Below are 15,000 nucleotides of genomic sequence, written 5' to 3' on the forward strand. Positions count from 1 at the left end.
TTTCCAGAGTACGGCAATCACCTGGTTTAGATATGCAGTATAGAGAATAATACAGTTACTTAATCATGGAATTAACCTTTATAATTATTGATAACTGTTGAAACTAAAATTCCTAAAATTAATATGTCCCAAACCCAGTACCTAACCATTGTGAGTGTAACATAGGTGATGTATAAGGTAATGTATTTTTGTCATTTACTTTAGCGTCTTGAATTTTCATGATTTAATTTCTAGGCGATTTAGACTGCTTTTTCATGTAAAAGTAATTAAAGATAAAAACATGAAATATTACAGCTTTTTTTTTTGGATAATTAAAGATACATGATTTAATAAGATATTTAAGTGAAACCTGTTTTCTTACTTCTCAAGGTGAAAATTGAGTTAAAATTGGCTGTTTTTCTTGTTCATGCTGAATTGAACTGTGATAATGTAAAAAAATATATATACATACTTAACATTGTGATATTTTCCATTTATTAGTTTTAATTTTAATTTGATTATTATTTTTTGTTTTAGATTTTATTAGGCAGCTACCGTTCTTGTAATCTTTTTTTTTATCGAATTTCTTACACTGTTTTATAAAAACACAAAGATTGAATTTTATCATTTATGATGACATATAACCATAAAAAATATTGAATGATATAAGAGAATCTCTGGAAAGAATTTGTTGTTGATTCATTGTTGAATTGTTTGAAAACAAAGTTGATGCTGCGCAATATAATAAAGTCTTCATTATTGACAAAAGCAATAAAGCAAATGTATTGAAATAATTTGAATTCCATTTTACAAATTATATTAAAGAATCTTTCTTTATAAACGTTTTGATCTGGAAAGACACATGTTAAAAAAATTTGTCCAGAAAACTCGTTCATCAAATATCAATCTACTCGTATTTAAATTACTCTCATCTTGACAAAAACTTTCAAACTTGGGACAAAGGAAGACTTCACGACACGAAGTCCGAAGTTTGAGAGTTTTTGCCAAGTTGAGGGTCATTTAAATCGATCGATTTTTGAAGGATGAGTTTTCTGGCCAAAATTTTAAATACATGTCTTTCCAGATTACGGCAATTAACTAGTTAATGTTTTTGTTGTATTTCTTCGTGTGACTTGTAATATTGAAATGTATTAGGAAGTTAAAAAGAAGTCTATGCCTTCTGGTTTTCAACTCAAGAAATAATGATTTTGAATCTGTAAATATATTAAATTTTTTGAAGAAAAGGTAAAAAAAAACCAAACAAACAAACAAAAAAAAGATATATATTATTATCAAGGATATTAATACTGTATTGAAAATGAATTTTACTATAGAGAGACTAGCTATTATTTAACGGAAAATATTTTTTTCGTTGAATATTATTGTGTGGACCTGTGGTGTTTAATTTTAATCAACTTAATTGAAAATACTCCACTTTCTATATTACATTTTTAAAAAGCTAGAATGAAATTTACCATGTAATAATGTATTTTAAAATAAAAAATGATTTCTTTCATTTCATTACAAAAATGAATTTTATTTTATCATTTATGGATATCAGATCGTCTGTAACTTTTAAGTTCTAAAAGTTTTGGAAATTATTTCATTTTGGGAATTATTTCAGTATAAAATATAAAGTATAATTTTTGGGAATTATAATGCTGTCACAAATATGAATGTAAATATTTATATTTATGGTTTATTTGTTGGTTTGTTTGTTTTTATATTATTTCTTTTTTTTGTGTGGAAAGGTAGGTATTCAATAATTTTAATTTTGTTTATTTTTCTCAGTCGAAAAAGACAACCAGCTCCGCGCGTTTTCAAATATTTTTATCTGTTGACTAACATTGTTGAATTCCATAATTTTAAATATTTTATAATATTGCTAATATAATTTCCTGTCATACGACAAACGCTTCCTGAGTACCGAGATGGAGTGAGAATTCCAATTAATGCCAAACTACAATATTTTTATTTACTCTCAATACTATATGATATAATAAAACTCTACTGCATTTATGGTATAAGCAATATAAATTCTTTACAATCGTGGAAAACAATAATATTTCGAGTTTTAATTGAAATAATACATTTTGAATATTTAAAAATTAAAATGAATAAAAACAGGTGATAGTGGTAATTTCACTATATTATCTTTTTGTGTGTCTCGTTGAAACGCAGTAGCCTGCTTATTTTGATTTTATCAAATTAAGAAACTAAGGAGCAAGCACTGGTGTAAGATAAAGACCTAAACAAGTGTGTATGAAAGGTGCCAGACAAAGCAAGAAAGAAAAATACAAGAAAAGAAAATCCCAAAAAATCAGTCTACCTCAACTGGGGATTGAACCTCAAACCTTTTGATTACCGGTCAGATGTACTACTATAACACCACAGATGCTCCCTATGGTTTAGACAATTTTAATTCCTATATTCTTCACAGGGGTACGCGCTTTACGCTGTGAACCCTCGCTTACATCACACAAAAAAAAACCACATACATTTAATTGTCCCAACTATCGGTAGTCTCTGTGGTGTTATGGTAGCACGTCTGAAGGTCTGATGTTCGATCCCCAGTCGAGGTAGACTGATTTTTTTGGGATGTTTTTTTTTTCTTGTATATTTCTTTCTTGCTTTGTCTGGCACCTTTCTTACACACTTGTTCAGATCTTATGTTTGTTTCGATTTCCTGTTCGTGCTCATTAAAGCTTGCATTGAATATATCAATTTACAAACTTCTCAAAACATATTCAATTTGCAATTATGTACAGTTCACTAATGCGGGTGGTTGGATGGGAGCATCACCCTTGAATCATATACCTATGATGTTCGCATGGGTGTACGATCCTATAGTGATGTCGTTTCTTCTTCTCTTTACTAGCCTATCCTGCTTCTTTGGTTTGTGATTGTATTTTTGACAGGGGATATTTTTTTTCCTGTAAATCCTCTGCCTGTTTGTTCTTGGTTATTTATAATTTAGCTTATGATATCTTTAGGTTATGCTTTTGATTGACATTTGTACTATTTTTGTTAGATTGCTTGTTTTTTTGTTTCAGCGGTCTCTCATATAACCTCAATTGTGTTGGAAGAGACCTAAAGCAACAAACAAAAAAAAAACAGTTCACTAACAGAATATTTTATATTTATGAATAATAAAAAAGTAATATTAATTTATCTCCCCGACTTGTATTTTTTTTACCACCACCTTCACTACTACATACTACACTTCTGGGTAGGGTTCCCGACCTCCCATAGTGGGCAGGGAGGTACTTGCTGTGTCTTCTACCCCCCCCCCCCCCTACGTATCTGTTTTCCAATAGCTTTCTGTCTTTGACTAGGAACGAGATTACTTAGTTTTGTCCTGACCCTGGCCGAAGTCTTTGGCTGAGAGGAAAACAGTCGAATGTAAAGTTATAGTTTTGGGAGATGATATTTTTTCCTTGTAAATCATATTTCTGTTATGTACTGTTATTTTTATTATTTTAAACATATGATTTGTAAACATTTGAGTGTATTTCTCTTAGTGAGATCTTTTTCTGGTGTCTGAGTGAGACGTTCACGTGATCTTAAACTAAGTAAAGTGGTAGTGTGCTCTTGGAATCTACATCTGTTCCTTGTTCGAACCATGCCCCTTTGTCTTTTTTCTCGTCCTTTTAATTGTACATCTAGAATGTTTTTACATTACTAGATATCCATCCACTTTTCTTCCTTTTACTGGCCCTGCTATGACCTAAATGTGTTGCAAGCGCCATAAAACCCTTAAAAACAAACAAAACATACTAGAACTTCAACTATTCCTACTTCAACTACGACAACAACAGAACGTCACGTGGTGATGTGGTCTTGTGGTATGACAGTCCCTTTCGGATCGTACGGTCCTTGGTTCGAGTCTCGCTCGGCGCATAGTTGAGTCCTTGAAAAGGCTATTTACTCACATTCTCTCACTGTACTTATGTAGTATGATGGTTTCATACTTCTTGTATTTTTTTAAATAGCACTTTCTGTTATGGTCTCCTTCTATTCGTCTTGCGGTATGCTGCGCGCCGTCGCACTTAAGTGGGGAGAAAGGATAAAACCAGTGGCGCACCTCGCTTCAACGTCATTCGCCTCCCGACTCACGTCGGGGGCAATCCTAATTGAAATAAAACTATTAGATAGTAAGATTTAATAGTGTGTTATTTCTGTTTCTTTATTTGACAGGTATGTTGAACTTTTATTATTAACATTGTCATAAGCATTATTATTATTATTATTATTATTATTATTATTATTATTATTATTATTATTATTATTATTATTATTATTATTATTATTGCTGTTGCATTTATTGTTTTAATTATTGACATCGTGATTTCTTATTTTATTCATATCATTTCCATGGATTGTTAATGCCTTTGTGTAATGACAGTAAATCGAATACGTGCCAGTATAACTTGTATCTGTCATGAGGAAAATACTTAGTCTATTTAATTGATTACATGAGTGCTAGCAATAATCTGTTTATCACGATTACAAACTTACACGATCTTTATTACTGGTGATTTGTAAATAATATCGGCCTACTCTAATGTTGTTGGTATAATTATCCTGTCACTGTCACATCCCTTCCATCTATCCATCTATATCTCTCTGTATCTATCTATCTATCTATCTATCTATCTATCTATCTATCTATCTATCTATCTATCTATCTATCTATCTATCCATCCATCCATCTACCGACCGACCTACGGACCTATCTATCTGTATACTTACTAATCTGTCTGCCTATGCACATATGTACCCATCTTTATATATTTACCTTTTCAATTACTTAGTATGAGATTACAGTTGGCTACATATCAATCTACCTAATAATCTATTCAACTATCTATATGCCTGTCACCTGATACACATATAGGCATAAGTACCTATTGTCTGACTAGCTGTATGCTCAGTTATTTTCTTGGTCATTAATCGTTATAGCTGTATAATGTCCTGATGATGCACTGCATCATAGAATTATACCAAACTTCTGAGATTGTTGGTAGTGATTTATATCTTATGCTTTTATGCTTAATGATGTTGGCATATTCGATGCCATTATCTCACTTGGTAAATATTCATGTTTTATTGATACATTCGATTATCATTATATTACTAATTTTGGCCGTATCGCCACTCGACTTACGTTGAGGGCTGAGTGCCAATCTTCATTTTCTATTCCATTATATGACATGCATTGGCCGTATCGCCACTCGACTTACGTTGAGGCTGAGTGCCAATCTTCATTTTCTATTCCATTATATAACATGCATTGGCCGTATCGCCACTCGACTTACGTTGAGGGCTGAGTGCCAATCTTCATTTTCTATTCCATTATATAACATGCATTGGCCGTATCGCCACTCGACTTACGTTGAGGGCTGAGTGCCAATCTTCATTTTCTATTCCATTATATAACATGCATTGGCCGTATCGCCACTCGACTTACGTTGAGGCTGAGTGCCAATCTTCATTTTCTATTCCATTATATAACATGCATTGGCCGTATCGCCACTCGACTTACGTTGAGGCTGAGTGCCAATCTTCATTTTCTATTCCATTATATAACATGCATTGGTCATTCGCCTCCCGACTCACGTCGGGGCAATCCTAATTGAAATAAAACTATTAGATAGTAAGATTTAATAGTGTGTTATTTCTGTTTCTTTATTTGACAGTGTCGCCCCTTCCTTAGAACCAATCACGACCCTGAGCATTGCGCGAGAGAAAAACTCAGCATATCTCTTACGCAAAATAAGATCTTGTTTTGTTCTATCACTCCCTCTTCATTCGTCCCAAGCCTCAAGAAGCCTGCCACGCTGCCTGCCAAAATAGCGGCACTGGCAACTACACACATCTCATTCTCAACAACAAAAACTACACCTTATTATCAAGAAATATCTTGCCACCAAACCTCTCAGAACAACTCCATACATCCTCCCTATCAAGTCTCTCTCATTTACTCCATCGACTATATTACACCTTCCTCATTAAAAACTACACGTAACTTGAAGAAAACTACAAAGAGGCTTCATTATTGTATGTACCCCCTGCAACCCAAATAACAAGATAACACAATAACAAGATTATTACATATATAACGGTATGTTTCCTTATCTTATTTGGGGGAAACCAAAAATGATAAATATAGCAAAGACTGGGATTATCTTTGATCACCAAAGTCTGACTTCTGCCGCAGCGATTTGACAGACGCATCCTGTTAGACAAACCTAGATCTACGTGTGTGCATGTAGGCCCTAGTATTATATATATGTATATTCTCACCTTGTTTTTGTTTTTTTTACACATTCTCCAACAAAGTTGTTTCATCCAGAATTCCTGGAATCATCAATAAACAAAATTATTCCTTCCTTGTACAAGAGTTGTGCTTCAGTGCCTTTAGGTTGGTGATACCGGAGTTTATCACATTGACCAGTTAACTGCCGTACTCTTGGGAGGGTGACGTGGGGGGGGGGGGGTGTCTTTGAAATTTTGGCCAGAAAACTCGTCCTTCAATATCGATCGATTAATCAAATGACCCTCATCTTGACAAAAACTCTTAAACTTGGGATTTGATACAGTGCCATTCGCCTGTTAGATGTCCGTCTGTACTAAAATTCTTTCAATATCCGCCACTATCTATAGCCAAATACTATTCACACCCGGGTCGAGTGAGGTAATGTGTCTGTGTGTGTGTTAAGTGCTTTACTCAAGGACACAACGACAAGACAGGAATTTTCCACGATCATTGCCACCAATACGGCCATTCACCAAACTTAACATCGCTTGATTTTTTTTACAGGACATCTTGCTATAGATAGTTCGAAGATGACGTCACTCAGGCCTTTGTTATTGTTTTTGCCATCCGCGTTTGTGAGTTGTTCTCACTAAACTGTATTAACCAGACTATAAAAGTTCATGGTTACACAGAGTTTGTGTGTTGGTCCGTTATATTTCCGGATGGCAATGTTGTGAACTCCTTGGCCAAGCGCATTCTATCTATTGAGCCATAGAGACACACATACGTGATGATGATGATGATGATGATGATGATGATGATGATGATGATGATAGTGGTGGTGGTGGTGGTGGTGATGATGATGGTGGTGGTGATGATGATGATGATGATGATGATGATGATGATGATATGTGGTAATTAATATAACAACACCAACAACAGAACCACCATCACCACAATCACCACCACCACCACCACCAACAACAACAACAACAACGACGACGACGGTTTCATCCAATGAATCAACACTTTATTTGAATCTCTCACATTTGACCAGGTACTCTCACCATTAGACCATATGAAGGGTCATGTCTGAATACATTAATAATATGTGAAAGAAAATAAAAGCCGCAATGGGGAGATGTTGCCTTGATTGTGCGACTTTGTCGTCTCGTCTTCGGATGGGTAGGTTCTTGGTTCGAGTCCCGCAAATTCAGTCCTTGGAAAATACTCTTTACTCACACTCTCGGGTATAAAATGAGTAGCATACATGGCCGATGAGGACGCTCTCCCCCCCCCCCCCCCCAAAAAAAAAAAAAAAAAAAAAAAAAAACAAAACATACAACAACAACAAAGAAACAAACAAAACACACCCCCAAAAAACAACACCAAATCCACCCCCCCCCCCCCCCCAAAAAAAAAAAAAAAAAAAAAAAAAAAAAAAAAAAAAAAAAAAAAAAAAAACCAACAAAAAAACCCCCAAAAAAACTAACAAACAAAAAAACCCATGCACATACACAAATGAACCCCAAACATAAATAAACAAACAACCCAACAAAACACACACACAGCCTTATAGGCTTCATGTTGCTGTTGACTTTAGATCCCCTATAAAGCGTGTTGCGCACATTAATTTGATATTGCTCTATGTAAAAGCTACAGCTTAAAAAAATATAAACAGGTGTCGCTGTGATGCAGCGGTCACAGCCCGCAGGATTTGAACAAGCGATTGGGCTCTTTGATGACACGCCGTTAGGAAAGTCATTTTGAACATGGTTTATTCATCCAATACACACACACATACACACACACACACACACACACACACATATATATATATATATATATATATATATATATATATATATATATATATATATATATATATATATATATATATTAGAGCGATATCCCCTAAACGTGCTCAACCAAGGCCTTGGCTCAACGCCCTTTACAAAGGGTCCCTAGCCAAAAAGCAAGACTGAACTACATAAAGGACGAGGCATGACGTCGTTTAGGCGTTATTACAATTTCTTCCGACAGATACAACGCTGTTAACGACCCGGTGCTAATTTCACACCCGAGTAGGGTGAGAGAATGTGAGTAAAGAGTCTTTTCTGAGAACTTAATTGTGCACCGCTCCGAAAGGGACCTGAACCCTAGATCCTCCGGTCAGAAGGCGAGTGTCATACCACAAGATCACATGGCCGCACTGAAGGACTACTTAAGTTTTCAACAACAAATTATTTTCACGGATTTCTTTTTCAATTTGCCTTCCTCCTCCTCCTCCTCCCCCCCCCCCCCCCCCCCCCCCCCCCCCCCCCTTTCCAGTGTTTTTGCGCGTTGCCCATTTCTATACCCAGAGCGCTATCCCTGTTGATTGAAGATAGCTTTGAGATAGCGAACCAAAGAGCTGATGTCAAACAAAACATAGTATCTAATTCCAAGAATAAACGTAAACAAGTAAGAAAGGGGAAGCCCTCGGGCCCTCGGGGCAGGAGGTCTAATAATACAACCTTTGAACTTTGTATGCAGGAAGTGGTGTTTCCCTTTATCAAGGAAGTGAAACAAGAAACAGAATTATGTCAACAATACTACTGAACGCCTTCATTCAGTAGATGGTGCTAAAAATTATTCTCTATTGTGCTACTCAAATGGACTCTTTTCAGCGCTGAATAGGTTTCAATATTTCATATATATTTGGATGCGAAGATGACAAATCAAGTGTGGAAACCTTCCCCGTCCTCACGAAAGTACGGTGTCGGTAGGTATTGTTTACTAATCATAATCAATTACCAGTCCGTCTTTACCGTAATCCAACCTACTTACTTGTTGATGCTGATTACGGAGAGGGAGGGGATTAACAGCGGCAATGCCTTCTTTTCTTGTCCATACTCATTCTTATCATCTACAGATGTCCGTATAACCCTTTAGAATGAAACTAATAACTGTGGCACTTGGACGATGAATGCATTTGCTCGTCAATCTGTTCCCCGTTTTGGTTGGACTGTGGAGTAACTGAACATTTGCAGTGATGGGCCCATGGGGCCTTTTGCAAATACAAGCCATTTGAAGATTAAGATTGAAAAATTGCCTTCCTTCTTTAGTCCTTACTTTTGTATTTGTGATACACATCAATAGAGGGGTAATTTATGGGGGGGGGGGGGGGGGAGATAAAGTTAAAAGATAGCCCCACTCCCTCACCCCAAACTAAACATTTGAAACCTCCTGAAAATCAGAGATTTTTGAACAAATGATGAGAATATCATTCTTATATAGAAGTTATCGCGTTTGACACTCTTCATCGCCCCTTGATCTACCCAAGCTAGTAATTATAATAATTTGTATATTAGTATTAAATAAATTTAAAAAAAACAACATAAAATTCCCTTTATTCATCCCATAGGGGAAATTTGTCTCTAGGGTCTATTTCAAGGGAAGACTGGAATAACCCAGGCATCAGCCACAGGGCAGTGCCAGCGCCGCAAATTGAGCTAAGGTGAGGTGACTTGCTCAAGGCCACACAGTGCAGTGGCGGGTGATCGAACTCGATATCTTTCGGGTACGAAGCAAAGACTGTACCGCTGAGCCACGAAGTCCCTTATGCAACAAATTTTCTATCAGTTTTATTTTTTAGGCTTTTCATTTATAGTTCTGGATACAGTTCTTGAGTTTTAAAAAATTGAGTAACTCTTTAATGGTGAAAGCGAATATCCTTTGAATCATAATTTCTTCCATCATCTGTCTGGTGATTATCGTTATCACAGACCTATTTTTTTTATAGACCATGTTTTTTATTTGATTGGAAATCAAAAAGTCTGTTGATTGGTCCTTGAGAACTCAATTGGTAAATCATTATATTCAAAAGATGAGGGGAAAGATTTGGGATTTCGGGATGAGTCGGTTTTGTCGGTTGTATTTTGTGTGTCCCTGGTCAACCTAGCCATAATTGTGTAGCTTGGTCTTAAAAACCTTGTGGAGAAAAGAATACAACAAACTAATGTCGTACATCCAAGAATGAAATCAATTGTGATGGCTGGCCAGCATTAATTTGTTACTGATTGCTGTCAATTTGGGTTTGTTGGCTATTTTTTTATATAGATTGTGAAAGCACAACCTTTTTATATTAAAAGTTTGGCTTGGGAATCATGTTAGGAACAATGAATGTACAGATTATAGACTATATGTGTGGCTATGTGGTCTAGTAGTATGACACTCGCTTTCGGATCGGAAGGTCCAGGGTTCGAGCCTTGCTCGGCGCATAGTTGAGTCCTTTGAAAAGGCTCTTTACTCACATTCTCTCACCGTACTCAGGTGTAAAATGAGTACCCTGGTGTTAACATTGTTGTCTCTGTCAGAAAAAATTGCAATATCGCCTAACAGGCATCATGTCACATCCTACATGTTAAGTGTTGCTGTTGGCCAGGGACCCCTTGTAAAGTGCTTTGAGCATGTTTAGTGGATATTTCGCTGTATAAAAGCTCAAGTTTATAAAAGCTCAATTTTATAAGTAAAAAAAAAATAGGAAGAAAAAATTGTCTCCTACTCTGTAGTAGTCCTTCTGAGCCATTTGGTCCATAATGCAGAAGTTTATCTCAGTCTCTGTAGCGTGAAACGGACAATAGCAATTGCTTGCTCTGGATAGGATGCTAATCTATCACAAAGTACTTTCCACCAGATCTAACAGACCCAGTTACCCAGTCAATGTTGGGTGGACACATGGGAGGGGGGGGGGGGGTCAGAAAAAATCTCGACTACACCCGGGATTGATCTCGGTCCCTTTGCAAGTGAAGCGAGTGCTCTACCAACTGAGCTTTTGGGACCCCTCTCCAGTTCTACAGAAATTTCCCAATTATGATGAAGATGCAGCCCATCAAAGTTGTAATACAGACGGAGTTGTACTTTATCACAGTTTCATGTAGTTGTAAACAGATAACTCAGTCTCCTTTTTGTGCGGCTATGCTGTCTTATGGCATGATACTCGCTTTTGGATCAGAAGGTCCTGGGTTCGAGCCTCGCTCTGCGCATAGTTGAGTCCTTGGAAAAGGCTCTTTACTCACATTCTCTCAACGTACTGAGATGTAAAAGGAGTACCCGCCTTTCATAGCGTTTTATCTTTCTGAAAAAAAATGGAATATCGCCAAACAGGTATCATTCTCATTCTACTTGTTATGTGTTGCTGTTGGTCAGGGACCCCTTGTAAAGGGCTTTGAGCATGTTTAGTGGTTATTGCACTATATAAAAGCTCAAGACTTACAGTTTGAAGTCATTTTTTAGGTTTTTCCACCGTCTAGTGAGATGTCGTTAGTAGAGCTCAGGGAAACAATTGATTCCATTGGTTGAACTTTTGAATACAACTCACGATTTGTTTTCTTTTGTGGCCAAAGACTTGTCTTTTGACGTCATTTTTTTGGTCTGTGTCAGTGTGGCCTTCGTAAACTTATGGCCTGACACTGACCAACAAATGATGCCTAAAAATGATTATGGGTCTTAGTGGGTTTTAGTGTCAGGCTATAAGTTAACAATGGCTACAGTGTCAGGCTATAAGTTAACGATGGCTATGGTGTCAGGCTATACGTTAATGATGGCTATGGTGTCAGGCTATAAGTTAACGATGGCTATGGTGTCAGGCTATACGTTAACGATGGCTATGGTGTCAGGCTATAAGTTAACGATGGCTACGGTGTCAGGCTATACGTTAACGATGGCTATGGTGTCAGGCTATAAGTTAACGATGGCTGCGGTGTCAGGCTATAAGTTAACAATTGCTATGGTGTCAGGCATAAGTTAACGATGGCTATGGTGTCAGGCTATAAGTTAACGATGGCTATGGTGTCAGGCTATAAGTTAACGATGGCTACAGTTGAGCAGGATCAGGGTGGAGTTCCATTCCATTGAAAGTTGATAAACAGGAGGGCCACAGGATACACCCACATAGTGAAACGTGTTCACAGCTTTTGAAATATCTAATATCACGATTGGTCATATTGTACAGCTTGACACATGGATATATTTACAACTTTCATAAACAAAGCAGCATGTCTACATTTGTTGAGAAATATCCAATCGTTGGACAGCAACAAATCATGTAATTAATACTTGGTTGGAAAACCTGAATATGTAGACTTAACACACACACATACACATACACATACATACATACATACATACATACATACATACATACATACATACATACATACATACATACATACATACATACATACATACATACACACAATTGCGTGGATTCCTCAACGTTTATTGGTGCTATGCGTTAAACATAAAATGCATCCGCAAGCCAGATATAACATACCAACACACAAAACTCGAACTCATTCGAATGTCCAAATTTTTGTCCTTATTAATCTTTGAACACGGTTTCCTCCAACTATGTTTCCTGGGAACTTTTTTTGTTTGCATGTACCGAGAGAGGTTCGAGAGAGGTCGAGGAAACCGTACTCGAGTGCAGATACCCAGTGGAAGGGAACAAAAGCACGCCCCGCCCCTCAGACAGATGTCTGAAAGTAAGCAATGGATGGCAATTAGTGCTAAACTTCACGGTATTACAAACAATGTTATGCATTTAAGTAAAATACTCACTAGTTCTACAGGCCTGATCAATTCTACATTTACGCAGAAAACGATGTGTAAGTTTTGACGTTTATAGTCTTATTGAGAGAATTTAGTGAGAAATAATAGGAAGAAGCAGAAGAAGAAGAAGAAGAAGAAGAAGAAGAAGAAGAAGTAGTAGTAGTAGTAGTAGTAGTGGTAGTAGTAGTAGTAGTAGTAGTAGTAGTAGTAGTAGTAGTAGTAGTAGTAGTAGTAGTAGTAGTAGTATAGTAGATATTGAGCTATTTAAAAGTAGTAGTCGTAGTAGTAGTAGTAGTAGTAGTAGTAGTAGTAGTAGTAGTAGTAGTAGTAGTAGTCATACAACATGCGGTCCTACCCCCCCCCCCCCACAACCAAACAAAAACTAAACAACAATGAGCAGAGTAATGTCAACGTCCTTCATTCTATTGTTTGTAAACATCCAACTATTTATGATATTACGTCCAAAGTGGACCTGAAGGTGTGTCACAAATCCCGCGTTTTGATTGGTCAAAAATCTAATGGTTGTTTAGCTCTGATCAAAATCTGATGCGCCGACAATTTGGCTGGTCTGCATGATTTCAAGAAAGCTGTGGGTTGTCCCATTTTACGATGCAATTCCACGCAAAATCTGATGCGCCGACAATTTGGCTGGTCTGCATGATTTCAAGAAAGCTGTGGGTTGTCCCATTTTACGATGCAATTCCACGCAACTCGTTGTGATAAAATACGCACAAGCCTGAGGGCCAGCCGATTTGTCAAGTGGTGGGAAACTGAAAGAAATTTTAATTCCAAGATAAAACGTTCGCGTTCGATTCCTGTACGGTTCGGCAACTAAAATGAGTGAGTTGTCCTCACTTTGTTATGATAATACAAGAGACTGACTGAGAGGTTAAATGGATGGCCAAACGGACCGGAGACAGGACACACACCTGGAGGAAAATGAATGCACTCAGTTTACAGCCCAGTGTAGGAATGTGTAGGTTTGTGTGAATGTGAAAAAAAAAAAGAAAGAATGAGGTATTATGTTTGTTTTCCTTTGGTGCCAATGTGTGTGTGTGTGTGTGTGTGTGTGTGTGTGTGCGCGCGCGTGCGTGTGTGTGTGTTATTGATGCTTTGCGTTTAGGTAAAATACTCGCAACACCCGCCAGCTTGATATAACATACCAACATACAAAACTGCATAACCGTAAACGTTTATAATCTGATTGATATAATTTAGTGAGAACTAATAATTAAAATGGTTGTCTAAAAACAATAACAAAGAGCTGAGTGACGTCCATTTCGTTCCTTGTTATAAGGAGAGAGAGAGAGAGAGAGAGAGAGAGAGAGAGAGAGAGAGAGAGAGAGAGAGAGAGAGAGAGAGAGAGAGAGAGAGAGAGTTATAATGTGTTGCAGGTCTTTGTCAATGTTGGTACCGTCTGTGAAATTCAACACTGCCCGTTGGACAGTGGAAGTGCCAGAAAAATAAATAAAATTTCGACTGTAAACGCGAACCCGAATGACTCTATTAGGGCAGAGCTTTCAATCTGAAATTTTAATAGATCGTAGTTTCCAAGGGAAAATAAAAATAAAAAGTCACTTTAAATAGCTTTACAAATCAATAATTTGCCATCACCATGATCCACAAATGCTCCAAAGTTCTGATTATCGGATCTAAGGAACAGAATTTTCCTTTTCAACAAGATTTATTGAGTCATAGAAGCGAATGCAGCTCTGTAGCTGGAGCCAAAAATTCGTAATTCTACGAATTTTTCGTAGTACTAGACATGTCGACTGGGGTTACTTTACAGCATGTATCGGGTAATAGGTACACAGGAAAGGCCGGTAATTCGTCTTAAAGTTAAGTAGAGTTTACATCGCCTCAGGCTGTATTGGGGACAACAAGAGTAATGGCCCCGTTGAGATTGACAGCGCCGTGCGTGCTTCTTCTTTCTAACGAGCGGCTAATCTCACCTAACAGTTTTTTTAAAGTCAAGGTGTATGAATAGACACACACGGGAAGACGAAGTAAGTTAGGAAAATCAGTGTGTGTTTAGAATGTGTGTGTGTGTGTGTGTGTGTGTGTGTGTGTGTGTGTGAATGATGAAGAATTATTAGATAATTATAAATACACAATTATATATCGCAATTCCACTCATTCAACAGGTCATAGTATTATTATTATTATTC

At 37.0% G+C, this 15,000-nt stretch overlaps 2 protein-coding genes across 13 annotated transcripts in view; one reads left to right on the forward strand and one right to left on the reverse strand.

The window, feature by feature from the left end:
- The window catches only part of LOC144974752 (uncharacterized), a 357,750-nt gene that overhangs the window by 79,708 nt on the left and 263,042 nt on the right, over positions 1 to 15,000 (reverse strand). The window lies entirely within an intron of this gene.
- Positions 8,782 to 15,000, forward strand: part of LOC144974745 (dedicator of cytokinesis protein 3-like) — a 147,461-nt gene continuing 141,242 nt past the window's right edge. For 5 of the 12 annotated variants that reach the window (XM_078917967.1, XM_078917958.1, XM_078917961.1 and 2 more), the window contains exon 1: positions 8,782 to 9,002. In XM_078917967.1, coding sequence (XP_078774093.1) covers positions 8,951 to 9,002 — 52 coding nt within the window. In that variant the 5' untranslated portion in view covers positions 8,782 to 8,950. The remainder of the gene's footprint in view (positions 9,003 to 15,000) is intronic. The other 7 variants (XM_078917956.1, XM_078917964.1, XM_078917960.1 and 4 more) reach the window with 2 other exon arrangements.

This window comes from Berghia stephanieae, chromosome 6 (genome assembly GCF_034508935.2).
Source record: "Berghia stephanieae isolate SIO BIC M18660-M18661 chromosome 6, UCSD_Bste_1.3, whole genome shotgun sequence".
NCBI classification, from domain to species: Eukaryota; Metazoa; Mollusca; class Gastropoda; order Nudibranchia; family Aeolidiidae; genus Berghia; species Berghia stephanieae.